General features: G+C 39.7%; 1 protein-coding gene and 1 long non-coding RNA gene across 3 annotated transcripts; one reads left to right on the top strand and one right to left on the bottom strand.

The window, feature by feature from the left end:
- Positions 1-7: 7 nt before the first annotated feature.
- On the top strand, positions 8-3,367 carry LOC135314989 (uncharacterized). Its single transcript, XR_010374404.1, has 2 exons — positions 8-326; positions 1,760-3,367. It is a non-coding gene; the product is annotated as an uncharacterized LOC135314989 (long non-coding RNA).
- Positions 3,368-9,355: 5,988 nt separating this feature from the next.
- Positions 9,356-18,296, bottom strand: ZNF770 (zinc finger protein 770). Of its 2 annotated transcripts, none has more exons than XM_064460172.1 (2): positions 17,982-18,296; positions 9,356-13,332 (listed from the first exon to the last, which is right to left on the bottom strand). In XM_064460172.1, the coding sequence occupies exon 2, from the start codon at positions 13,188-13,190 to the stop codon at positions 11,010-11,012; it is 2,181 nt and encodes a 726-aa protein (XP_064316242.1). In that variant the 5' UTR covers positions 13,191-13,332; positions 17,982-18,296; the 3' UTR covers positions 9,356-11,009. The 2 variants fall into 2 exon arrangements, with proteins under 2 accessions (XP_064316242.1, XP_064316243.1); XM_064460173.1 differs by having other exon boundaries at positions 18,199-18,295.
- Between the last annotated feature and the right edge of the window lie 8,538 nt (positions 18,297-26,834).

Raw genomic sequence — 26,834 nt, 5'->3', positions numbered from 1 at the left:
AGGGTGGGGCCCTTGTTCCGGCGGCCGGTGTCAGGGCCTGGCCCGGGGCAGTGACCGCCGAAGGGCCGCCATGGAGGAGGGGGGGGCAGTTAATGCACCAGGTTCCTTCTAGAGGCACCCTTCAGGTGCTCGGTAAACGCGCTCAGGGTGGCTCCTCCTATTTTATTATTGATTTATCACTTAGCACGCAGGTTTCCGTCCACCTAACATGGAAGAGACCCACTCTTACTGCCATCAAACAAGCGCCACCGAGCCCCGGGCGCAGCTCCGTGCTCTGCCTGATGTACAGCCCTGTAATAGAGGGAACCTGTGGAGGAAAAGCAGAGGTATGAGGGAAAAATTACACTCTCACTGACACCATTAGTTTGGTAATGATTTAGAATGGCTCGCAATTAACTTGTTCTGTCTGGTAAACAGAATAATTAAGGAGACTAACAGACTCCCTAGAGAAGTTACAGCACTTTGTTTCTGTGCTCATTATCCAGCACCTGCCACTTGAGTACTTCAAACTTCCAGGCAGATACCATTGAAGTCTGTTTGAATATGACCTCCTTTGTTTTGATATCAAGGTGATCTCCATTTCATTTCTTCAAGCAGAGGTTAAACTAAATATTCTTTTTGAAGCTGAATTAGAATGTACAATGGGAATGGAAAAAGTAATGACAGTACCTTGAATAGGTTCAGACGATGGCTACCTTCAAATAAATATGCCTACTGGGTGCCTTTGCTTTAAAAGATACAGAAAATCTAAGTTTTCTCTATAGAGACTACTAAAATCAAAAAGTTACAGAAGTACCAATAACAAATTCTGTAAATTACAAGGACTGAGCACCATCTTGTGTAGGGACCGGAGCCTTTAGGGAGATCTGTATTGGATTAAAATATGCAAACGCAAAGCAATTAAAATACACTTAAACCAATGTACCCCATTTGACGTTTAAACTGTGATAAAAATCAGCAAATTAAGATGCTTAAATTTAATTGACCTAGAGGTTGCAGCTGCATGATTGGCTTAGCCATATCAAAATCTATGCAGGAACCAAAAGGGGTAGTTATATTTGCCCTTTCTCCATCACTTGGTACAACTGCTAGCACTTGCATCTGTGGGCAGGTGTAGGAGACGTGAGCAAAATTTACCTGAGCTCTGAGCTGGCTGGCTGAGCCACGTTAGCATGTTGCTGCGCCTTAGCTGGTAAGTTGGGAGGATACTGTAGGCAGTGTTGTTTTCCACAGTTAGCTAGTTCTGTAGTTGACTACCTCTGAAATCAGCGTGGCTAGCTTATACTTGCATGTATCAGAACATGTAGAAACGTAACAGCTTGTCGGTTTGGCAAAAAAGGAAGAGTACTTTTACTGTCCATAAGTAGGTTAGGCGGGTAAATGGCAGGAAGGAAAGGAAATATTGAAGCTACAAATCAGCGATGAAAAGGGACAAAGGAATTACCTATACATATAGGCTGAAAATAGCAAAGCTTCTAAAATTGGCTTTCAGATGGGAGCCCAAAGTTTTACTTGTGTTTAAGACAGCATGGGACACCTAGGAGAGGCTATGATGATTTCTTGGGATCAGAGGTGGCAGTAATTGGTGACCTTGGGTTTCTAATCACATGTTCAACATCACCCACAAGGCAACATTTTTTCAGGACTATTACCGTGCCAAAAAGTAGGCAGGTGAATAGATTTTGGACTTGGGCTGGTAAATTTTCTAGAACAGCTTTGCAAGCCTAACTTACACCTTCTGACCTCTGTTTTATGACAGATCATCTGTCATGTCAAAACCCACAAATTTCCATATGGCATCAAAACTATAGAAGCTCAAGGGGGAATCCACGTTTACTTAATTTTTGGCATTCGGGTGTTCCAGTGAGGACTTTGGTTGTATTAAACCTCCCTACAGTCAACGTGGCGACAGAGTTCCTGCCAGAGGGCAAATCAGAACTGATTTAAGTGCTCTGACTCATTTTCTGAAGGAGCTTCTGATACTGGAAACTAATATTAGATGTCTAATGTTAGGCATTATGGTTACATCCCTCAGTGGCAATGTCAAATAAAGTGATAAAGATGTCTTCCCTGTAAATAATGCATTAAATATTTCTCTGTAAGGGCTATTGTTTAGTTAGAGTGCTGTGACAGTAGGACTACAAGTGAATAGCAAAAGCATAAATTAGCGCATTGGCAAAACACACCGCTTTCAAGCCTCAAGAGCAGCTGAACCTTTAAAGAGGAGTTGTGGTGAGACCAGGCATAATGACACCCAGCGTCGTACCTGTGTCCCCATCTGTGACTCTCACCCCGGCTCACAGCTGTCTATTAAGACTGGTCTCTTGAACACTACGCTCGGTTTCCCCCAGAGCGGAGGCATGTCTGTCACTCTCCACCCCAAACTGCTTTGTAGGCAGGGGAAAAATAAAACCCTGCACCCTGTTGTCCCCACAGCCTTCTGTGAAGTTCTCCATCTTTCAGTACTCATTGACTTAACACGTCAAGAAAATCAAATATTCTTTCTCTTCAGAAATCTGTTAATTCATTCATGAAGACATGTATTATTTACAAAGTCACACATTGGAGTAGATGCAGTTTTCAAGACTATTATTCATTTCCAGGCTGCATAGCGTCCTGGTCAATTTATATTCAATGCTGCTTTCTTGTTTAATTAGCTCTTCTTTTTTTGGATGCTTGCCCTTCTATATTATTGTAGCCAGGAAAAATATGCTTTTCTACTCTTCCTTGTAAACTATACAAGCCAAGGTCATCAGAAAGCTGGCCATCGCTTTTATCTTAATGATACTCTCCCAAATACAGTATCAGTGGGTCAGGAAGTGATAATCAGAAGGGGCTCATTCAATGTTCCAGCCTGTCTACCTTTTAGATTCTTTTAGGTTCCATCCAGTCACAGAAATGATTAATTTCTGGCAATGAAAACTATTACTACAATTCATCAATACGGATTTCCAATAATAATTGGTTTTAAGGTTTGTTATTGTTTTACGGTCTTCAGTGAGACATGACCAGTGAAACTAGATTTCTTTACATCCTTCTAATATAAAAGTTGTTTCACTTTTGTGGAGTAAGTGAATGTGGCCTCCCGTGATCTCATCGCCCTTATTGATGCAAGCCGTGGGATAGAAAAACAACCCACACAAAAACACAGAACTGAGGCCTTGATATGCGGGACAGAAGGTCAGGGGCACAGCTGGAGCACCAAAGCAGAAGAGCGAGCTTATCTATGTTTATACCATATGTGGAGCTGGTGCGATAGAACACATTCTGAGGCAGAGAGAAGGGAAAAATACTTGCGCAGGAGGCAGCCTATATTAAGGCTGTTCTTTTGTGAATAAACGGCTTTTTGGCTCTGCTTTTGCATGAATACTGAGTCCATGTCATGAATCGCCACAACTTTTTATTGTTTCTCTTTCACACAGAGATTTACCTTTTGAATCTTTTATCTTTCAGCTTCTTAGATATAAATAAACCCTGCACTGAGAGATGCAGGCTCAGTATGGGTACTGTGTCGAACCTATGTAAATTCTGGTGGGAAAGCTTTGTTCCATGGAGAGCAGGTAACAAATATCAGCGCTGCCCGCAGGTTGCAAAATGGCATTACCCTACCCATTCTAGTCATCTACCCATCCTTCAAAATTATGAAGAGGCATAAGCTGACTTGTCCTCCTCCAAGCAAGCATTGTGTTATGGACCGATGATTCCCCGTATGCTGCAGCCTGGTTGCTGCATTACAGCAGGAGCAATTTCTTCTGGCTCTTTGATCTGGAGCGATGCAGTGGCTACTGTCACAACTCTACAATCGCCTGAACTCCCAGCTGCCAGGGCAGCAGACGTGGCGGAGATTCCCCTAACAGTAGAGAGAATTGAAGAAAGCAAAACCTTCTTGCCTGGATGGGGACTCACAGCTGAGGGCGTGCCAGCAGCTAAAACTGCTCTGATGAAACAGAAAAGCAGCTCACTGGCAGCGTTGCCATACTGCTCCACGCTCTCCTACCCAGGGGTTGTTTTCCTGCTGGTCCAACAGCACAAGTTCAAGCTAGGCATAAAGCTCCAGGGCATGATCAAGGCTGTTGTGACTCCATTACTTCTTGATGGAGATGCAGGGGCCTCTTCTTCCTTCCAAAATTGTTAAGTGTGGCTGCACTTCTGCTTATGATGGTAGTTTTTACTCTTTTCTATGTACACAGAATACCTTTACTGTTTCTTGGACCTTGTGGTACATAACTCAGAGGCAAAGGGAAATCTACATTACTTTTTTCAAAAGCGAGCTGTGATTGTTCTGACAGCAAGTTTATCTGTATGCAGAAAGTCAGACACAACTGAGTCCTAGAGGGGGATGGCTGAATTGTGCTTTCCCTGTGCACAACTTTAAGACTTTAAAATATCGAGGTGGTCCAGGTGATTTTTGATAGAACCGCTTCCCAGGATGGAGGTCTAGGTGCGTCTCACTGATGTATGGGAATTCATTCTCTGGTCTAACATAATTGTATTATAGTAAATGCATACGCTTAGCTTTGGGGAATTGCACACTGGATACCTTAACTTAGGGCAGATGAACCCCAGCCCCAGTGACACTGAGCCATGTGTTGGGTAAGCCTTCTATGAAGCAAGGCTGTAAAGTTTAGGAGACTGCATCTCTTTAAAATCAGGTTTTATCTCTAACTTCTTGACTTTTACAAGAAACAAAAGGTTTTTTGAGAGGCATCCCTCTGAGAAGCTCTGAAACAAAGCTCCAAACATGAGAATTTCAAGGCTTATCATTTAAATGTACAAAATTGCACGTACAGCTTTTCTTCTAATCCAAGGAAAGTGACTATGAATATGCAGCATTTTGAAAAATTACTTGAAAACTTACATAAGTTTTTGAAAGGGATGGGGGATGAATGGTATGAAAATTGAATAATAGGTGGATTATTCAAAGGAGGCCAGAAACCTCCAGCTGAAATGACAGAAGCAACACTGATTTAAGCTGCTTTCAAGTAAATAAAATTTGGAAAAGCTTCACAAAAAAGATCAGAGGAATCCTTCAACATGTAAAAAGTTTGGGCACAATGATAGGGGTTATTCCTTTGGTTATAGTTTAGCTTTCATTGTAGTTAATATTCACATAAACTGAATGTTCACTCTGTTCATTGTAATTTTAATTGAATCACATCACATTGCTGTTACTATTTTATTTATGTGCATTCTTCTAGTCCAAGAGTTTGTCACTGTGTTCATCTCATTAAATATGGGTACTCACTCAGTAAATATGGGTACTTTCAAAAATGATGTCTCGGTTTAGTAACAGATGCTTCTTAAAATATTTAGAATTTTAAAGTGTAAAGAAGCCGTCAGTAGCATTCTGATTTGTGTATAAATATTTATTTAGCACACGTTCTGGCCAATGTACTGCCCTTGATTTTTTGCAAAACTTACAGTAACTTCAATGGAAATTCTGAGCTCACAACTAGAGAAAAATATGGTTAATTCAGCAACCCAGCTGCTTTTATATCCCAGAATAGCAAGCAGTGCCTCTAGTGAAGGAGGTGGGGAAATACGGGAGTTCATGTCATTCTTAGCTTTCTGTTGCTGGGCTCATATTTGGGTAACAGCTTAAGTTAGAGCAGACTCTGGGCTATTCTAATTCTCTTCAGAGACTTTTAGCTAGGTTCCTGCCAGCTGGAGCAGAACTGTGGTATGAAGAGAAGAGACCAACGGCCTGTAAAGCTCCAGAAATATTTGCTAGAAATCCTGTGAGAGGCTGTTATGTGATAAAATTTCTATGGGGAAACAAAAATTAATGTGAGATAAATCTGTTTGATGGAGGAACATGAGGCCTTCGTCACTGAAATGAGATTCTAAGGCAAATAATTTCCTTTCTGCTAGTGCTGGCATGAGAAATGTTATGGAAAATTGAGTCTGTTTGCAGAATCATTGTGAAAGTAGATTCTCGATCACATATCCTTTCTCATGATATAGAAAAAAAATACAGATTGCAGACAAAATGGAATACGCAGCATAAAACTTAATCAAGAGCAAACAATTCTAAGATGCTGAGAGCTAGCTCCAGTCCCCTAAAGCTTTCATCCTTGCCTTTTTCCATATTTTCTAGACATTTGCCATTAGCAGGTAAGAATTTTAAGAGAGGATAAAATGGCAATAAACCATAATACCTACTGAAAGTGGCAAAACTCACACCTGTGTAATACTGAAAAATAGTTATTAACTTTTAATAATTTATTTTGCTGAAAAAGAAGCCTTCTACTTTGATATAAACTAAAATATTACACAGCAAATCATTTTACCTTACTGGCAAATGGACATTTTCCCTCCGCTAATTGAACTAACATCCGACATGCTATTTGACGCCTGAGGGATTTCTTATGAAGCTATTCTCACTACCAAAGTACCTGCTATTATTAAGACCCAGAGTATAAAATACAAGGTAGGGTGCACTACAGCAAACAAGGTTGCCAGATACTAATCCAAGGTTGTTCTCAATGTCATGAAAAAATCATAACGTGTTTTGATCTTAAAAGTTATCCTCAAATTGAGTGAGACACTCAAGGTATCTAGATGGCTTAGCAGAATTCTACTCAGTTTAGTAGGACTGCATTGTCACTAACAGGAATCTCGCCTCAGCAGCATGTTCAGGATCCTCTTATAATCAAAACAAAACAGACATTGAGGAAATCATCTGAGTTTCTTTGCTCAGCAAGCTACTTTCACAAACACATACTAAGCATTAAAAATAATACTTTTTAAAAAAAAACTGCACAAATTAAACAATGCAAATATGCATACCAGGAACAGCGTTTTACTTGATGTCAATAGAAACTGAGCGCAGCGGATGAGCAAATGGGAGACAGCACGTGTACTTGGTTTCTTTAGCTTAGGAATCGTTTTGCTTTTTTATGTAACAGTGGCCACATAATTCTGTGTTCCCCTCCTTCACTATGTCAGCAAGGCACATTCCAGTGCCACATCTGGTGAAGCAGATGTAGGCGAATCTGGATAGACACCACTTCCATATGCTCTTACTATCCCTACGTACCCAGACCGCTTTCAGTGGAGAATGACAGGGTCAGTCTACATCGTAGCCGGCCAGCTTCTCACATCCTCAGGAACCATTTTGTACGCCATGGCAGCACACGTGCAACAACCAGCTCCACGACCCTGAGTCATGTATGGGGTTTCACGGATCCATACAAATTGGGAGCAGGGACACCGGAGGGATTCCAAGTGAGGAGGAAAAATTTCAGCTGCATACCCAAACTATGTCAGGTGCAGAGCAGAATCAAGTCACACATCAGCACATCCTGGAAACAGGCAAGAGCTGGAATGGCAGAGTACAGAAGTAAAACAGCATTCAAGGACTTGTGGTAACTCAGGGCAGACATAATGACACTTTCACGTTAGAATGGCAGTTTCTGAACAGGGAAATGATCAGTTCTACTTGTGAGTGATCTTGTTAGCATAAGGCTGATTCCTCCTTCGCTTCCATGGACTTCGAAGGTTCACTTTTTTAACAGATGCTAAGAAAAGATGCTGTTTAAAAGCTGCTTCACAGAACTAGTCATTATATGAAGAAGTACAATTAATTTGCTCAACCTGGAGAAAATAGGGTATGTGAGAGCATAGAAAAGTAACTTCTGCAATTTCATTTTTCCTTATGATAACTGCTTCTCAGACACATCCATAGCCATCAGACCATAAAACTAGGCCATTAAGTTAAAACTTGCACTTTAAAAATCCACAAAACCTTGTGCTAGGAACATGAACCGTGACCCCTTTAGTTATTTAGGAGATCTAGGCATTTTCAACATTATTACAAGGGGCCATTAGAAGTACCAAATCCATAGTCTCTATTGATTTAAGAGTCATCCAACTGTACTTATCTAAGTGATACTCGAGTGAGCTACTGTTGCGAGATCATGACTTCCAGAGCTTTACATTTATACTAGAAGGCAGCCAGGAAAAATGAACGTTAGATACAGCATCTCAATTTGAAGCCTAAGGTCCCATTAACTTCAGTTAAGTTTCTTTTGTGTCTATCGCCCATTTGCCTCCCTAACTTTTCTTGCTGGCACTGGGTATAATAGTGAGAGCAGAAGACAGACAAGTGATAAACCAAACACTCAGTGAGAAGCAGCTACAAAAGTGATCAGGTTTTTCTGTGGTTTATGATGGTATATAGACATATATAGGAATACATATACATATTTTGCAAGTTTGACTTACTGCAAACATTGTAAGGATACCACAGCAATCAAAATCATAAATATTTCGAAGTTATCCATAGCCACATTTCCTAGATGAAGAATGGATGACATCATCAGTTAGTACTGCAGTTCCAGTGAATTTAGTGTTGCATACTTCATTTGCCTTATAAAAAAAATCCCTTTTACCTTTTTCTGCTTTTCTGAAAATATTTGACCCTCTTTTATTCCACATAGAGCTGCCTCAAAGCTGAATCCACACAGTTTGAGAAATTGCCCTTGGGGGAGCTCAATATTAACACAGGAAGACCCACTGACTTCCTGTTTACCATATGCTTTGGTTCTGCGTATAGTCTTTAAAAAATCTACTACTTCGTTCCTATGAGATTATTACTATTAGCCATCAGCTCATTCTAACAAAACCACAGGCAATGTCTCTGCCACCAAAGATACTTCAAAGATCGATGGCTTGAACTTGCCTTGAAGCTTTATGGAAAATGACTAACATACTAACGAACATCACAAAGTGCTATTGTTAACACTGGGAAAACCATTCTAGCTCAAATTCTCAAAGGTACTTGGAGAATTTTACTTTTAACTTCAAAAGACACAAGATTTCAACCTTAGATTTTTTTGCTCCTGTTAGAAACTGCTTTACCCCTTTCTAGCTAGTTTATGCTATAATCCCCCTAAAATTGTGAATTTATGTTGACACAAAACTTTTCATAAAGGGGTAGAGAGCCAGCGAACAGAGTGGCCCTTACTGCCCTTCTGCAATCCCGTGGAGCCCAAAGATTAGTTTCCAAATTAATCAGACAGTAACACTTCCCACATATGTCTAATCATCTGTGAAAAGCAGCTTTCTGTATTACCATCCCCTCATTTTACTCAAACTGATATTTTCAAAACATATCAAGTTTAGTGTTCTCTAAATATTACTCTCAAACCCAGCATTTTTTAAAATGACAGAGACTCCTTAAGAAAGATCTTCTCTTTAAACTTATTTCTATCTTATAACAAAAATACCTGAAACAAAACCTATTGTTAACGTGCAAATCTAGTTATTTTGATAAGTAATCTTAAACTCTTCTGCATATTGAATGTTATATAGTTTCAAAACTCTGTTTTGCACATAAAGTGTAGAATGAAAGTACAATATAAATAAAATAGTTTATTACAAGTATTTTAAAAGAGCTCTACAATACACTTTCAAAACATTTTGTACCGTATTCTGTCTTTCAATATGAAACAATTCACAGAGGAAGAAAAAAATCTCAATATATAACTATAGTCGTTATTAACGTACTAAATTTGTCTATCGTACAAAAATCACAGTAACTACAGACTGTTTGAGTATCTTTCCTGGTTTTATTCTCTCTGAAAATGGGGAAGAATAACATGTATGAAAATAAAAACTCCCTTCACCCTTCACTTCATTTATACCAAACACTACAAAGATCATGCCACAGCAAAACCTAGAGAAATCACTTCAGAATTTAAAAAAACCAAACAACAACAAACCAAACACATTTTAGTTAAATAAATATGGATCTATTTAAATAGTGAAAAGAATGCCACGTATCTTACAAGCAGGTTAATTTAGAAACAGCATTAAAAACTTCAGGTTTCAACTACTCAGAATTTGCATAATAAAGGAAAATATCCTAAAAGGTAGGTTTTGCAGAGGACAAAAAGAAAGAAACAAACTTCATTCTTGTTCATAATGAATAAACCTCCGCTGCACCTACACTTTTTGCCAGGCCCACAGGAACAATGGGCACCACTCTCTACTTACCAGGAAGTATAACTACAGATTCTATTAATATAAAATTGGAATTACTTTATTTGAGCTAAAAGTAATTTTCAGTCTCTTATATTTAATGTAACAAGAACATGAACTTCCAACAAAACGGCTCGTCTGAGTTATCACATTTTAGAGAACATTTCTTTTACTGGTGCAGTATGTACACTAGAAGGAAAGGAGACTGGAAGAGATGGTAAGCCCATTTGTAATATTAATGATAATCTCTTGTCCTCTTTTCTTGCAGAAGAATAGTTCAGCTAGAAAAGGCAAGGTACATACAAAGAAGTGGAGGTAATGAAGCGGTAAAATGGATTAATTGATTAGAAACCCTGCTATTTTAGCATTGTCTACTTCTGTTTTATCATAAAAAGGGAGAATATCTAATTCCTCACCCATGGCTCTCCAACCACATTACAAAGCAGTTAATTTTTTTCTATTTACTGTTCTATACTATCACGTGAACATTTTTTCCTCATTAAACTTTTTCCCCTTTTTCTGCTTGCTTCTTTTTTGCATCTTTTATCTAAAAATAACTTTTTTAGAACTATGAAATAAATACAGCAAGCACCCTTCGTTTGCATCATATAGGGAGACAGAAGAAAGTAAAAGGACCGTTTTTTCTGTATTCCAGAAATTACCTTTCTGTCTTTGCTTTTCTGACAACAAAATGTAACAAAATACTATATGGGAAAAGGTATAACTTTTAAAATATCTGATTCATGGAGCACTGTGGATTGCTACAACATTATTAAAACAGCAAGAACGTGTATTTATAAATTAATTTACGAAAGAGATGCAAAGTGGCTTTTCTATTGCATTGGTTTTTGTCTTAAACATCATCTCACATTCATCACAAATTATATCAAGTAGACAGTTCTGAAGACTGTAAATTAACTCTTCACCAGGTCATCTCCGTACTAGAACAAGATAATCCCCTTCAATTGTACAGTCTAACATGAGCCTTTTAATAATTATGCAGCCAAAAATTTTAATATATAATTTCATAGAACATTATCCAGTTTTGATAAACCCAATATATTCTCCGGTTGTTGCCTGGTGGAACTCAGCTTCAAGCTCTCTTTAAAATGAACAAGGTGATGTCTTTTCAAATGCGGGGCCTGTCTGAAATTTTTACCACAAACTGAACACTCAAATGGCTTCTGTCCAGCATGCATTAGGTAGTGTCTTTCAAGCTTAGAAGGTGATTTAAAAGTTTTAAAGCAGATACTGCATTGATACAATTTGTTAACAACTTCACTTTTTTCAGTGCCTTGAGATAAATCATGCCAATAGCTGTAAGAGCTTTGCTCTGTTTCTGGCAATTTACTAAACAAATACGGTGGTGTCTTTCTACGGCTGGTGTCAGGAGCAAAGTCCCCTGACTCGATTTCAACTTTGATTTCAGCTGCTTGGTTCGACTGAATCAGCTCAAATTCTTGGAAGCCAGACGCCTGTGAAGGTGTTTGAGAATAACCCACAGGCTGAGAAGACTTAAATTCAATGTGATCTCCCTGATGATTGGAAAGTTTGTTCAGGTTTTCAAATTCTACCTGGCAAACGGGGCTTTTATAGGGTCTCTTTTCAGTATGGGTGAGCTGATGTCTTTTTAAGTGAGCTGACTGTCTAAACGTCTTCCCACAAATGTTACAGCCAAAGGGCTTCTGTCCCGTGTGTATAAGATAGTGTCTTTGAAGTTTGGATGAAGACGGAAAGATTTTTTCACATCTGTCACATTTACACACTTTGTGTCTGCTATGTATATTTTTAGCAGAAGCTGAAAAAGCACAGTGAAATACTTCTGGATTGTCAAAGAAACCAGCATCCGATGAACCATAAAAAGCGTCATCTTTATTATGCAGTGAATCATCGATTTTTAACATGCTTTCACCAGTAAGCATACCTTTTAAATTAACTCCAAAGTTGTGAGGTTGCAGGCGCTCTTGCCAAGGTAATGGCACAGCAAACTTTCTTTTCTTCCGATTACTAAGTGTCTTGTGCATGTCAAGCTTGCTACGGCCATCCTTGAAAGGTTTCGTGGAAGCATGCCGATCAGAACACTGATCTCTAGCTGCAACCAGGTCAGGACTTTTAAAATGACCTGATTTTTTTATTCTTCTGTCCATCAGAGAAAAATCTGTTGCCTTTCCCCCAGTACGCTTCAGCTTCATCAGGATCTTATTTTTCATACTGACTGGGCTGCGTGCTGTTGAACCATTATTTGAACTTTTGCCATCTCTCAGATACCAACATTTGTGTAAATTCAGGACCTGCTCTGTTTCAAAACACTGTTCACATGCTGGGCACTGAAAGGGTACAATGTAAATCGAGTGAACATCATGTGGGTCATTCTCCCGTGACTCGTAAGCACTGGCATTCTCAAAACTATCCCTCTTTCCTTCCAACAGGTTCTGTGGTCTGGGATATTTAAGAGTCTTTGCTTTGTATGAAACATTGGGGAAAGTCTTATTTCTGGCATGGAGCTGTTTATGCTTCATGAGTTTGCTCTGTATTTTAAACCCTTTCTGACAAAAGCAGCACTGAAAAGGCCTTTCTTCTGTGTGTGTGAGCTGATGGATTTTCAAGTGTGTTGACTGTCTGAAAGACTTGTCGCATGAAGAACACTTAAAAGGTTTCTGGCCAGTGTGAATAAGGAAGTGTCTTTCTAGCTTAGATCTTGATGGAAATGTCTTGTTACACGATTCACAAGTATGAGTTTTCTTTCTCCTTCTAGCACCAGATAGATGATCTGCCTTCAGGCACTGATGCAGCACCCACCTCTCTTCAGTTGTAAAAGATTTCCAGCACACAGGACATCGAAATATGCCGTAAGTGACCCTGTCCTGCTCAAAATTCACAGCGTTTTCTGCTTTCTTGGGATCATTCTGATAATTTTCATTATGAAGCTGCTGATGCTTTAAGAAAGTGATTAAGTTTTTGAAGTTTCTATGACAAACAATACACTTAAAAGGCTTATTATGTGTTAACTGATGCCTCTCCAGGTGGACCAGCTGCCTAAATGTTTTATGGCATAAATGACATTCAAATGGCTTTTGACCAGTATGTATCAGATAATGCCTAGCTAATTTTGATGGAGTTTCAAACTGTTTATAGCAAATGTCACAAATATATGGCTTTTTCTTGGGTATCCTGACAGATGGTACACACTGCTGAACTTTTAACATTTTTAAAAAGTAATTACACCTTGCCTACTCTTAGCTTCTTCAGATAGGCATTTCAAGTGAAATCATCAATTGCACACTAAGATGGAAGGCTGTAGAAGCAGCAAATTTTCTTAGGAGAGATATTCTTAAATCCCACAGGTCCCTAAAATAAGAAAGAGAGTATTATTTTAGCCTATATTAATACATAATTGCCTAAAATTGTCTCGTTTTCTACATAAGAGACCAAAGCCTCTACATTACAATACTCCTGATTTAACTTAGCTTAAAATGCTTTCCTCGTAACAGAGTAATCACTCGTTATGTTACATGACACGGAAAAACTAGACTACTTTCCAGAAGAAACAAGCAAGTTTAAGTCACCTGTGCTGTAATGCAGATATTGTTCAGTCCTGCTTGTTGCTTCCAAATAGGATCTAGTTCAGCTACATTATGATATTTAGGTTGTATACAAATAAAGCATATTCTTTAAAAAAAACCCAAACCCCACAAAAAACTTACTGTAACAAATTTCTCCCTTACAGCAGTAATTCTAACCCCCAGATATAATATTTATGAAGATGAAAGATGTAAGAACTAGGGAATCTTGGGCTTCAGAAATAAAAATTAAGTTAATGCAGTGTTAGTGAGAAGTAAAAATTAATACATTGGAATGAAGTACAAAGTTACTACTCATGCTTCTGCATCTTATCAACTGTATCCAGAAGAAACAGTAGTGTAATCATTTTTGCTTTATCTCAAAACGTAAGACACCAGAACCAGTCAGCAAGAGCAACACACTAACCATAAACTACGACTAGAGCAAGGACACTCCCCAAAACAAGGGTGAACACAGGCTACGTTCACTGCCTCACCACAGAGCTGGAACATCAGAGTTGTGATACCTAACCATGCGTATACTCTGAACTCATCATAAATTTAGATGTTACCATAATTCATCATAATGAATATTTTAATCCAAATCAAAATAATGAAATAGTCCATTTTAATTTTCCTTGAATTTTCAACAGACAAAACACATTTGGGCAAGCCACTCTGTCTCAGCTAAGGCGTAGTGAGTTGCAAACAACAACTTTGCAAGCACCTGAGTGCATGAGAAGTTATTGAATATTAACAGGAATGGCTAGAAAGGACTTCAAGCAACCATTTAGCCCAAGCCTTCCACTGTGAAGCCAACTCATGTCTAGACAGCATCCAAAATGGTCTTAACTTCTGCTGAAGAAGGTTCCTTAACCCCAGCAGGGTTCCCACTCCAGGGCATCACCCTCTCACAAAGCTTTTCCTTGCACTCAGCTGAGCCTTTCTTTACTACAAGTTAGTTTCCTTGTTTTTCCCCCGTAAACCTGGAAAATAACTAAAAAGTGTTCTCTGTCACAACCTTATGTATTCAAAAGTCTTCTTTCTCTCCTCTTTTCTTTTTTAACTAGGATATTTTTGTTTTTTCTAAGTATTGCTTTTAGGTCCACTTGGGAAAAAAAAAAAAACACACCACCAAACAAAAACCAAACCCAAACCCAACAACGCTGATTGGTCTTCGTAATCATCTCCAGACTAATTTCAATTGGTCACATCCTTCCTAAATTGCAGCATCTAAAACAGATTAAGTATTCCAGTCCACAAGAGTACTAAGAACAACAGAATAAAAATACCTCTGTGGTATTACCTATACATCCCTTTATAAAAAAGGGACGGAGGGAGCAAACCTTAAAGCAGCATAATAGTTAGGACTTGTAATACCTTTGAGATACTAACATTTCTACTAACTATAATAGTATAATATACAAGTTGCATGTTCTTTCTATGTACCAGCAGAATAAAAATTAATCTATCCAGTGTCTCTATAAGCCCCATCTCTTCACAAAGAGTTGATGTCCCTAGTTTTTAAAAATTCAGAAATATCTGAAAAGTTCACGCAAAGCCATTGCAAAGAATAAAAGTAAGTTACAAGGAGATTCAAAACACAGGCATGGAAGACTGAAAACATCTGGTGAATCAAGATTTTTCTTAAGCTTAATGAAAAGAAACCTGGTCATCTGGTAGGGTCGTTCCTAAAGTTATTAAATAAGGTCCTCAGTTCTATAGGAACATATCTATCAGACTACACTTTAAATGCAGTTCTCACTATTCTGAGGAGTTACTTAATCTCACTGAAATCATTTAGGATAGGACTTATTAACGCTTTGAACCAGTTGAGAAAGTCAATTTTCCTTTTCTGCTCTCTTTTCCTGCAAGAAATTTAACAGCTACGTAGTTTCAGTCTTCGTCTGAAGATGCAAGAAAACACAACACTCTTAGGAGACCACCTTTTCCTCCCAGTTGTTGTCACATCTCGCGAAGGCAGGTAGTTTAGAGAAACTAAGCGTGTGACACCAAATGCTTTCTAGTTTGTGCTACTGTGAAGCTAGAGACAGGCGGGCTAAGAAAAGGCAAAAAGCTTCTCTGCTGTGCTGGAAGTTTCTGTACAGCTCAAGGCAGCCTCCATTAGCAAGGAAGGAAAACCTCCTGAGAAAGACTTGTAAAGATTGATGAATAAGATTGATGAATTTTAGTTAACATGCTGTCATACAGATCTAATTTACGCATCAGGAAAGTGCTCAAACAGTACAGTGACATGCAAAGAAAAAAAAAGTCCAAAGTAAGAGACAGCTGTGGCATATTACACAAAGAATTCTGTATTTAGCTTATACATTTTTTTAAGGATTCTATCTGGTGAATGAGGAAAATACTCTGTAGTACAAGGTGTCAAAAGCAAAGCAGAGTTTCTTGCTGTGGTCTTCTTGCCCTGTGAAAACTAAAGGTTCAGATGATGTAAACTTAGCGGATGCAGGGGAAGCAGAAAGGAGCTAAGATGGGCATTACTGTGTGGCCCAAATATATTTTCAAATCCTATTTACTAAGAACCGACTTCTCCACATCTATTTCAGGGAGCTCTGTGCCTCGCACAGCTGAGGAATAAACATGCTGCTGCTAAAGATCAAAGAGCAAAAGACAAGCTTGGAATATTGTCTCTTGCCACTGTTGGAAGTACATAGGCTTTCCTAATTAGAGCCAGAAAATGTACTTCCCTACGTGATAAGGATTTAGTTTGTGGCATAGGTCCAATTTAATATTAAATTGACACTACTTTTCATCTTGGCTACAAGGTCATGCAGAAAAATAGAGACAAGTAATGTAGGCCACTGAAGGTCCACAGAGGACCCTCCTGAGTCTAGTATTATTTAATGACTAAGTAAATATTATGCTTATGAATATTACAGAAGGCAGCACGCTGCAACAAAATGAAAACGTGATGGAAGAAAATTCTGAATTTTAATCCAGTCTTTACTAATCAGAGATTTTTTTTAAAGAACATAAAACAAAAAGACAAAATAGGAAGGGACCTTTAATAAGAAGAAACGCAAGCTTTTCTATTTAGGCAGGAATAATCAGCTGGAAAGCGAACAACTTACTAGGTTATAGTTGCGGAGAAGAGACCTGGAGTCTAAGTTGGAACAGAAGCTGAATATGCCAACAGCGTGTCATCCATACCAGGATGCGTAAACAGAAGTAAAGTTTTGATCACACATAAATCTTCTTCCATGTTACTCACTATCTTTAGAATTCAGCTGCAGTACTCTATCCTGTTTTGAATACTGCCCTTCAAACCGAGTAAAGTATAGGAACCAATTGGAATGAATCCAGAGAAGAGGATCAAGAATGATCAGAGCTTAAATACATAATATACAGGAAAAGATTAAAGTGACTGGGAATGTTTAAGTTAAACCAGAAAAGACCTGATTAAAAAGAACATTAAAAAAAAAAACAAAACAAAAAAAGACCAAACATAAGAGCCAGCTTTAATGAAAAAAAGAAATAAGCTGTTCCCCAAGCCATTTATAGTTGTGGCTAGAAATTGATTCAAATTATAGCAGAGAGGATTCAAGTACATTATTGTCCTTACAGCTCTGAAGTTTTTCTTAATACATCATAACGAACATACACAAAGTTGTGTGGAAAGATCACTCTGCCTTCAACACCGGAGGTCTCCAAAAAAGGTTGTACAAACATCTCTCAAATTTCCACACCCCTATAGTTGGCTCTGTACAAGATGAATATTCTGGCTTGTTTTCCTATGACTCGTTAATATAATTCAAAACAAACCACTTAAAAACTGAAAATTCAATGTATTTCCAAATTTTCCACTGAAGAATTCTTGTCTTATCAGTATATCCTCAGACATAAGCTAATGCTTATACCTTTCCAGATACAATGACATATTAATTACAATTAAAAAATGTGTGAAGAAACTAAGATGCCTCTTGTAACATTAACTATAAAACAGACAAGTGAAAATCTAGCTGCTGAGTTCTGAAACGCATAGCACGCAACAGAGACAGGAATCCGAGCAGCGAGACAAACGCTGCAGGCTGGCTTTCCTCACCAGCTTTCCCTAGGGAAGAGCTTAGATTGCTGTGACGGGGGAACAAATTTCACCAGAAATGTAACCTCCACCTGTAGTTACACAGAAATCAAGGTCACGCATTACTGCTCCTTAAAGGAAGTGCCTCTCATTCTCCCCTATTTCCCACGTATTTTTCAAAATATTTTCTGAAGCAGAGCAAAAAAAAAAAAAAAGATACATGATGTTGAAGCAGGGATAGTTTAAGGCCAAACCTTAACTCTGCTGAAGGCGCCCGAGACCCCTGGGACTGGGACTGACACACACACCCCCACCCCCACCCCCCCCACGCCCCCCAGCCGGACACACTTAAATCCAGTTAAAAATTCAGAAGCAGTTAGCGAGGCGGCTCTTACAGACAGCGGGCCGCGGGCAGGCACACAGCCGCGGGCGCTCTCCCGCAGCAGGCGGCGGGGTCCCTCCTGGGCCGCGCCGGCCCGGCCGCCCCCGCCGCGGCCCTCCCTGGGAGCGGCCCCGGCCCGGTGCTCCTCAAAGGGACCGCGGGCCGAGGGGAGGGCGGCCAGCGGTGACCCTGGCAGAGAAGGAAGCGACCCGGAGCAACGACTACCGCACCTCCACCTTCCGCACGCCACCCGGGGCGGCTGCCGCCTAAACCCTTCCCCCCGGATGGCAGCGAGACGCCGGGACGCCGGGAAACCCAGGCCGGAGCTTTCCGTTCCCCTGCGCAGCCCGGCCCCACTTCCCGCCGCTGTGAGGCGCCGGGCGGGGTCGGGGCGGGAAGGGCGCGCCCCCCACACCTTATTTCTGTCCGGGCAGGAAAATGCCCTGCTGCCTCAGCAGCTGAGATCGTGGTGACACGTTACTCCCTACAAATAGGACATATTTTGTACCTCAGCATTCTAAAACCAAATAACCGATTCCCGGCGGTTGTGGGCTTTGCATCTAAAGCATGGCGGCAGAATTATCCTGCTGTGTGATGAACGCACCCAAAAGCCAAACCCTGCGGCCTGAAAGTCTGGGAAGCAGGCCCTGGCAGGGAAGGAGGAGAGAGACATTTCCCTGGGAAGTCTAAAAACACCTTCAATAATGCGTGCACACAAAAGTAACTGTTTTGCAGAGTTTTGCCTCCTCTGCAGGAGAGAGGGGTGGGCAGACAGGCAGATGGGGGTCCCTGGAGCAGCCGGAGCCCCCTCAGTTGAGCACAACTTGGTAGAGGTTACCTCAGAGGAATGCCAAGCAAAGGGCTGAAAACATCCAGAAAAAGATAGAAGCTGCTTACAGTTGAGTCCTGTGTCCAGCTCTGGAGCCCTCAGCCCAGGAAAGACATGGACCCGTTGGAGCGGGTCCAGAGGAGGGCCACAAAAGTGATCCGAGGGCTGGAGCACCTCTCCTGTAAGAAAAGGCTCAGAGAGTTGGGGTTGTTCAGCCTGGAGAAGGGAAGGCTCTGGGGAAGGGAAGGCTCTGGAGAGACCTTACTGCAGCCTTTCAATACTTAAAGGGGGCTTGTAAGAAAGATGGGGACAAACTTTTTAATCAAGGCTCATAGCGGCAGGGCAAGGGGCAACAGTTTTAAACTGAAAGAGGGTAGATATTGATCAGATGTAAGGAAGAAATACTTTACAATGTAGGCGGTGAGACACTGCAACAGCTTGCCCAGAGAAGGCTGTGGATGCCCCATCATTGGAAGTGTTCAAGGTCAGGCTGGATGGGGCTGTCAGCTACCTGACCTAGCAGAAGAGGTAGCTGCAGTAATTTGTACTGTCTTTCTGGTCTGTGCATTGAGCCCCCTCTCCCAGCCCTACTGGGGATTCAAGAGGCAATCATGTATGCTGAGGAAACTCCCAACAGTGTGGCTGTTTCAAAACTATTTGGACAAGCTTTCTGGAAGTCAAGGCTATATGAAAGCTGAGAACCAGATGGCAGTGGGGAACTCTGCTTACAAAGTGAAATTTCACCTTCTTTTCCGACACATGCATGATCAAAAACCTGCTACTCACAAAATAGTTCAGAAAAGGTCTGTACACCTTTTGTCAACACTCAATAGCATACAATCATTTGTTAACCTCACTGAAAGACAGCCAAGTCTTGTAGTTAAAACCAAGTTGGGGACAGGCTACAGCTGAAAGCTTGGAAGCACCATATGACCACAGGCAACTCACTTGGACTTCTAGATGGCCATTTCCCAGCTATAAAAAGTGCATAATATTTGCTACATGCATCTTATAAAGCTATTCAGAAAATCAATCATTTAATAATTACAGATTACCTGATTATATACACCTTTTTTCTTTTTAAAGCATCTTTCTCATTTTAAAGCACATCCGGTCTTCGCAGTCACTTCTTCATGAAACCTTTGGTCTGGACTGAAGCAAGAGTGCAAGCAGCTGAGTTTATCATGTGCCCAATAACAAATTAATGCAGCAGATCCACAGCTGGGGTAGATTGTTGTAGTTGTCTTGATTTTAATGAAGTTGTAGCAATGTATACCAGCTGAGGATCTGCTTGTATAGTTCTGGGAGTTAGCAGAGAGAGTAATCAAAAAATACTAAATTAAATCTTATAGCGCAGTTAAAACAGAACAGGAGAATTCATTCAAAATATTTTTGTAGAAAACTCTGCAAACACCAGGAACTAATTATTAGCTTTTATGATGCTAAAGAATAAAATACTTAGGGTTTTTAGGAAATAATGTTGGAACGTTGTAGCAACAATGCAAAACTTCCCAGGAGTGGGAAAATGGTTTTATTTTAAACTTAAACTGATTTCACTCTTTCGCTTTTACCTTCATCACATATCTTGGTTTTGGATATGTCTTTCTGTAAACTGAGTATCATTATTTTCACCATCCTGTCCCACACTGGCGAGTCACTGGGATTTACTCACTGCCCTTTGCCTCTGCATCTGGGTGTCCTGCAAGGCTGTAGGTAGATATGTGCTGGGGTCTTGATGACCTGCTAATCGAGGTGCTTTGAATACATGCTATTCTTGTAACTGTTCTCCAGCTGCTTTTTCCTTCTGATGCTTCCACACCCAGATATTGCTATTCGTCCTCCATACTAATACTAACAATTCTTAACACTTAACACTTCTGTAACAATTCTCTACATACTGAGAATGTGCTGAATGTGCGTGTTTTGGTATACCTGTTATCCCCGTTTTATTTCTCTAGACGACAGAATCACAGACTGGCGGGGGTTGGAAGGCATCTCTGGAGATCATCTTGTCCAACCCCCCTGCGTGAGCAGGCACCCCCAGAGCAGGGGCACAGGACCACATCCAGGCAGGGTGTGAATGTCTCCAGGGAAGGGACCCCACAGCCCCCCTGGGCAGCCTGTGCCCCTGCTCGGGCACCCGCACAGGGAAGAAGTTCTTTCTCATGTTTAGCTGGAACTCCCTGTGTTCCAACTTGTGCCTGGTGCCCCTTGTCCTGGCGTTGGGCACCACTGAAAAGAGTCCAGTCCCACCCTCCTGACACCCACCCTTCAGGTATTTATAGGTATTGATGAAATCCCCCCTCAGCCTTCTCTTGTCCAGGCTGAAATTCAATAGATAAATAAAAAAGGAGCATACTGAAACAATCTGCATGGTTGTTATCTGACTTGGCACCCAAGAGGTTAAACAGATCTGGCTCTCATGATAACTATAGTGTTACATGTAAGATTCTTATTTTAATTTTTTTTTCAGATAAAAGACAGCATTAAAAATAAACAATGAAAGAATTCCTAAACTTTCCTCAAAGAGTAATTGGACAAGGCTAGAATTGAATTTCAAGACCCTGAAATGCTGAATTATCCCTTCATTTGTGAGAGAAAACTTTAATTTCCACTTGCTACAACAATATAAACTCTTTTACCCTATTATTCTAAATGCATATTACTCCACTTCTTACAAAAGGCACACTGTCTGGACTAGGTAATTAACATCTTAGTTTTAATCTTAACAAAAAATGAGCGATTGCTCTTTTTGTGAGTGTACGCTGTAGTATATTGATATGGAAAACCAGACTTTGTTGAAATAAATTTCAATTCTCTTTAATTTTTAGGAACTATAAGATTTTCCCTTAAAATACTGTAATAATGCTTCTGCAAACTGGCAGTTGGCAATTAAATTACCTGAGTTGCAGGGGCAGCCTGTGGGTTAACTGCAACACGTTATCATTAATGTTATGTCAGCTTTTGTAAAGTGTTCTGTACTTTAAACACGTGCTGTATATGCAATGTATTACAACAGTTTCCCTGGTGTTATTTTTATTGAATTGTAGGCTAAATAGGCACATAACACAGTATATAACTTGCTAATGTGTCAATTAATGCCACCTCAGGGCTGAACTAAATTGCAGAGACTTTTAAAACTGTGAATATGCATTTCATGCGAGTTTTAGGTTTCTCGCTTTTTCTCTTGTCCTGTTTTCTGCCTTTTTTTTCCCCCTGTGTAGTCCATCTTAAAGCCCTCTGGCGCATAGCAATGAATTGCCTTGAGGGGATATAGTTGTTTAATGAATCTCAGAAATATGTATTCTACACGTGCAAGCATCATATTTTATTTGATTAAGCACTACATGTGGCAGAAGCTCCATTTTATCTGTATGCTCAAACAAGAAGCAACTTTTAATGACAGTTTCAAAAAAAGTAAACTTTATTCAACAAGGCTTAGAAAAAACTAGAGCATCATCTCAAAAAAAAGAAATGTTAAAAGAACATGATGAAATTTTATAGGCAACGCATTTCGTTCTGTGAAATGTAGGAACAATTATATTTCAGTATCTTTAAGATATAGTTGTGCTTAACTCAACCACTTCCATTAACTTTTTGGCTTTGTCTATCAATATATTTTTCTTTGTCAGGCAGTATATTTCAAGATAAATTTCATATCTGGTACAGTGTATTTAAAACTGATACACAAAATAGTTTATTTAGATGTTCATTTGTTGAGTGGAAAACCCACAAATTGCTGGCTCACAGCCCTTAATCTCTAGAATCCCTTAAGAATCTCTGCTTTGAAATTAGTTGCAGGCTCTATCAATTATATCTGTTTAAATGGACAAATTTAATTACTACAGAAGAGCAATTGATTTTTAAATTACCTCTGATTGCACAGTGGGTATCTCAGTGGGAAGACAGGTACATGCACGCTCTCAAATGGAATCAATGTATTAATTAATCTACAGATTGAAATACTCCATAGAAAGTTCCCCTTCTCTTCACCTCCTTCTTGGAGATTCATTCGTTTCAATTTAAAAGGAATTTCTGATGATCTAGAAGTGAAAAATCCGAATGCAATATCAAATTGCACGTGCTGTGTATAATATGTAAGTTTTTGTTTTTGACTTTGCACATCCGGCGCCATTTGCAAGCCTTGGTGGCCTCTGAGTGATACAGCATTCCTTACAACACTGAAACATTAAACGGTGCAATATCATGCCAAGGTATACGTATGTATGCGGCAGTGGGGCTGAAAATGACTCTAAGCAAAATGGAAATGAATTCCTTTCATGGAACCAGTAAAATGAAATAAACAAAAACAGAGCTGGAGAAAACAAATATCTCTCAGTACTGTGTCCAGTGCTGGGCTCCCCAGTACACGACAAGAGATGGACATACTGGAATGAGTCCAGCAAAGAGCCACTAAGATGATTAAGGAGCATCTGTTGCATTAGGAGAGGCTGAGAGAGCTGGGACTGTTTAGCCTCAGGAAGAGAAGACTTAGTGGTGATCTTATCAATGTTTATAAATACATAATGGGAGGCAGCAAAGAAGGCAGATTCATCTTGGTAGCCACTGAAAGGGCAAGAGGCACGATTGAAATATAAGAAATTTCACCTAAACATGAAAAAAATAACTTTTTAAAATTTGACAATGGTAAAACACTGGAAGAGGTTGCCTGGAGAGGTTGTAGAACCTCCATCCTTGGAGATTTCAGGACCTGGCTTAACCCCTCCGTAAGCCATCGGCTCTAGCTGACCCCGCTTTGGCTAGAGGCTGGGACTAGATAATCTCCAGTCGTGCCTTCCAGCCTCAGCCATTCTGCGATTCTATGGCTATTGTTAACATGCTTAACATGTAAGGGACTTGTTTTAGTATTTCATTTTTAAAACTGCTTTCTAGTCATGTAGTGTGCTGGTTCTTATATTGAGAGGTAGTCGGTTTCTGAGGCCTGTGTACTCAAGGCAGCATAAGCATCTACCTACCCACTAATATTGCACTGTTAGAGTATGGCACTGAATCTAGCTAGGTTACATTATCACTTCTTAAGCATATGATTTCACGGAGAATCTTGATCTAAATCTACAAAGGACTTGAATTTTCCTGCACTGGCAGCAACTAACTTTTATAAGTTTTCAGGGCAGAGCTTTTTATTTGTCATTTATTTTTCTGGAGTGGGTTTGTTCAAAGAGGCTCAAAGAGCACTGGAACTAGTACAAGGGAGAGGAAAAGATCCACAATTTGAGTGAGTGGAGGCTTGAAAGACCAAAGGAGCTAGCAGTTAAACTGCCTCATAGTTCTGTGGGACCACAGCTTGAGTTAAGGAGAAATAAATGAGCTGGGAACATACTAGTCAAAATTACTGATAGACCAGTTTCTGTGCCACTCCCTGGGAGACAAGTGTCAATAACAGTATTTGGAGCCAATTATTCCTGGATGTGGTAGACAATACTGAATGATTGCTGAATCAATTTTGCTGATTCTATTTTAGAATTGATTTACATTTGGTTTTGGCAAGCGGTAGGTGCACTAAAGAACAGTTGGTCATAAAAACAACCTTCTTTTAAGTGATCACATATAGATTACATTTAGATTAACTGGAGGATTAACAGAAGTTGATCTTTATGTTTCTTGATTTCAAAAGGAAGGATGAACTTCAAGAAATGAGGAGAATGAATTAATTAAATCGAAGAGTGCTCAGCAAGTGAAGCTAAACCTCAATGATGGGAAGTGTAGTGGTGAAATAAGAATTGCCAAAAGTCAAACACTATTAGTCTTAAGAAAATATATAACCAAAGGTTCTTCAGCCACCTAAACTTCAGAGAACAGCACACTGAAGATGAAGGAACAATGGAGGATAAATTATGCATGGTTCAAAAAGTATTTGAATATTTTGCCTCAGTTTTCAATGTGGATCACAAGATAGATGAAAGGGGGACTGAAAATCTGAAGTAGCAGCAAAACTTGTAAAGCTTGACTGGGTCAGTTAGGAAAGCTGTATGTTTATTTTTTCAGAATTATAATGGCAGTAGTATATGAAACACGTGACCACCTGTGACAGCAGGAAATTGGATTTGATGAGCCAAGAAATCCTTTCTATTCTTAAACTCCAGTTCTCTTGTATTGACTTGCACAAAAACTCCCGTCCATCAATACAATTAGGTTTTCCTACACCACAGAGAATCTTGACAAATCAAATTATCTTGATTTGTAACATAAATGTTTTCGTTTAGATTTGATCTTGTAATTTAGAAAGTAAAGACCATCACTGAATGTAAATGCAGTGGGATGCAGATGGTTCAATTATCTGTCCAGGGTAACTAATAATTAAGTGTTTTAAATTTCAAGATCAGCAACTGAGTAACAATCTAGACTCATTCTTGCAAGCACCTCTCCGCAGCCAGGTGCCTGCACATGTGTAGAGTTGTCTAAAACTCAGTAGAGCTCTCTGCAGGTACAAGAATCCTCATCATAAAGCTACTCTGAAAATCAGAAACTAAGAGTCTCACATAGTTAAAAGTAGCCTAAATATTTCTGATAAATCAAGTAATATGTTGAAATTTAATAGATATGCTTAATGACAGTTAAAGCCATGTTGCAGATAGCATAAATTTATTAACTTGGAGAAAAATACACATTTAGCTTCTACAGATAGATTTTTACTTGCATAAGATCTGTAGGACTGCATATTAAAGTAAAAGATATTTTTCATCTCACTGTCCTTCATTCTGCTGACTTCAGCTTTAAATTAACTTACGCTTAACATAAGTAACAAAAATAGTGAAACAAAAAGAAAATTTGTAAATTTTACACACCCTCCAAGTCCTTCAGTTACCATAGTATATTATGGGTACTCATGTCAGCCCACACATTTACTTGTGTGCCCCCTACTACAGAATTTTCATGAGTGTAACGCCTTTCCACTTAAGTACCAGCCTGCAGCTGTCTGCTGCCCTTTGCATTTGAGAGCTAGAAAATGCCAGTTCTTCAGGGTCCCACCTCTCCCTTCCACAGACTGTCTAACTTTTACCATAAGTTGTTGAAGTTGTCAGCTTTCTATTTGTAGTATAAGTATTCTTGAAGCCCTTTAAGCAAAGGGATATGGATATAGCTTGGATGTCTGGTCAATCCTGAGAGCTCTGAGTGATCCAGGATCCTCTTAAAATCTAGAAGCAGCCATATTTCCTTCTTTGGCAGTGTGAATTTCACCTGTTCACAAACCCTGTCTAACCTTGCCCTAGTGGGGATGTTGGGGCTTTTCTAGGACGAAGTCCAAACTACCTTGTTTGATTGACATCAGTCATCTGACATCACCGCACAGATCGATGGCATAAGCAAGCTGCCAGCCTTAGGCACGAAGTTCCAGTACCTGTCTTCACACAAAGTACATCCTCAGCCACCTATAAGAAGCAGCTTACGTTCTAGTAGCACTGAATGGGTTGCTCAGAGCTAAACCTGACAGCTTTCCTGTAGTCAAACAGTATGGATAAGTGACATGTTTGCCTTCAAAACCGACACTGAGACTGCTTCTGCCCAGTAGTGTGATCGCTGATGTATAGGTATGTATGGGTTTTACACAGGAATTCTGAAAACCCTGATGCATTCCTTAGTTTGTAACTTCGGCTTCATCTTAGTCAGAAAGCAAATAATATTATGAAGAACTTCCTGGACTCTGTGGACTAAGTTTGGTAACTTTCCATTCAAACGATTGTTTCAGTAAGTCAAAAGATGAAGGTGCTTCACTCTGGAGAGTCTGTCTTTGGTTCAGCAAAAGCATAACACAATTTTACCATCTTATGATGAATTCTGAGTTTAGGTGGGACATTTGCTATAAAACCACCCTCTTTTCTATAGTAAGAGCTTCGAAAAGATAGTTAGACTTCATAACTGGTAGAAGTTCATCCAATGAACAGATGAAGAGCTAGACAATCCCAGTGCCTAAAAGTATTTGAAAATGGCACTATTTGGGGGGAAAAAAAAGATGGAATGAAGCAGGAGAAGTTATAAGAACTATTCAGTTTCACTCCTGGTCTGAAATTTTATGGT

Source organism: Phalacrocorax carbo, chromosome 9 (genome assembly GCF_963921805.1).
Source record: "Phalacrocorax carbo chromosome 9, bPhaCar2.1, whole genome shotgun sequence".
NCBI lineage: Eukaryota > Metazoa > Chordata > Aves > Suliformes > Phalacrocoracidae > Phalacrocorax > Phalacrocorax carbo.
This window is presented reverse-complemented; position numbering and strand designations above follow the sequence as displayed.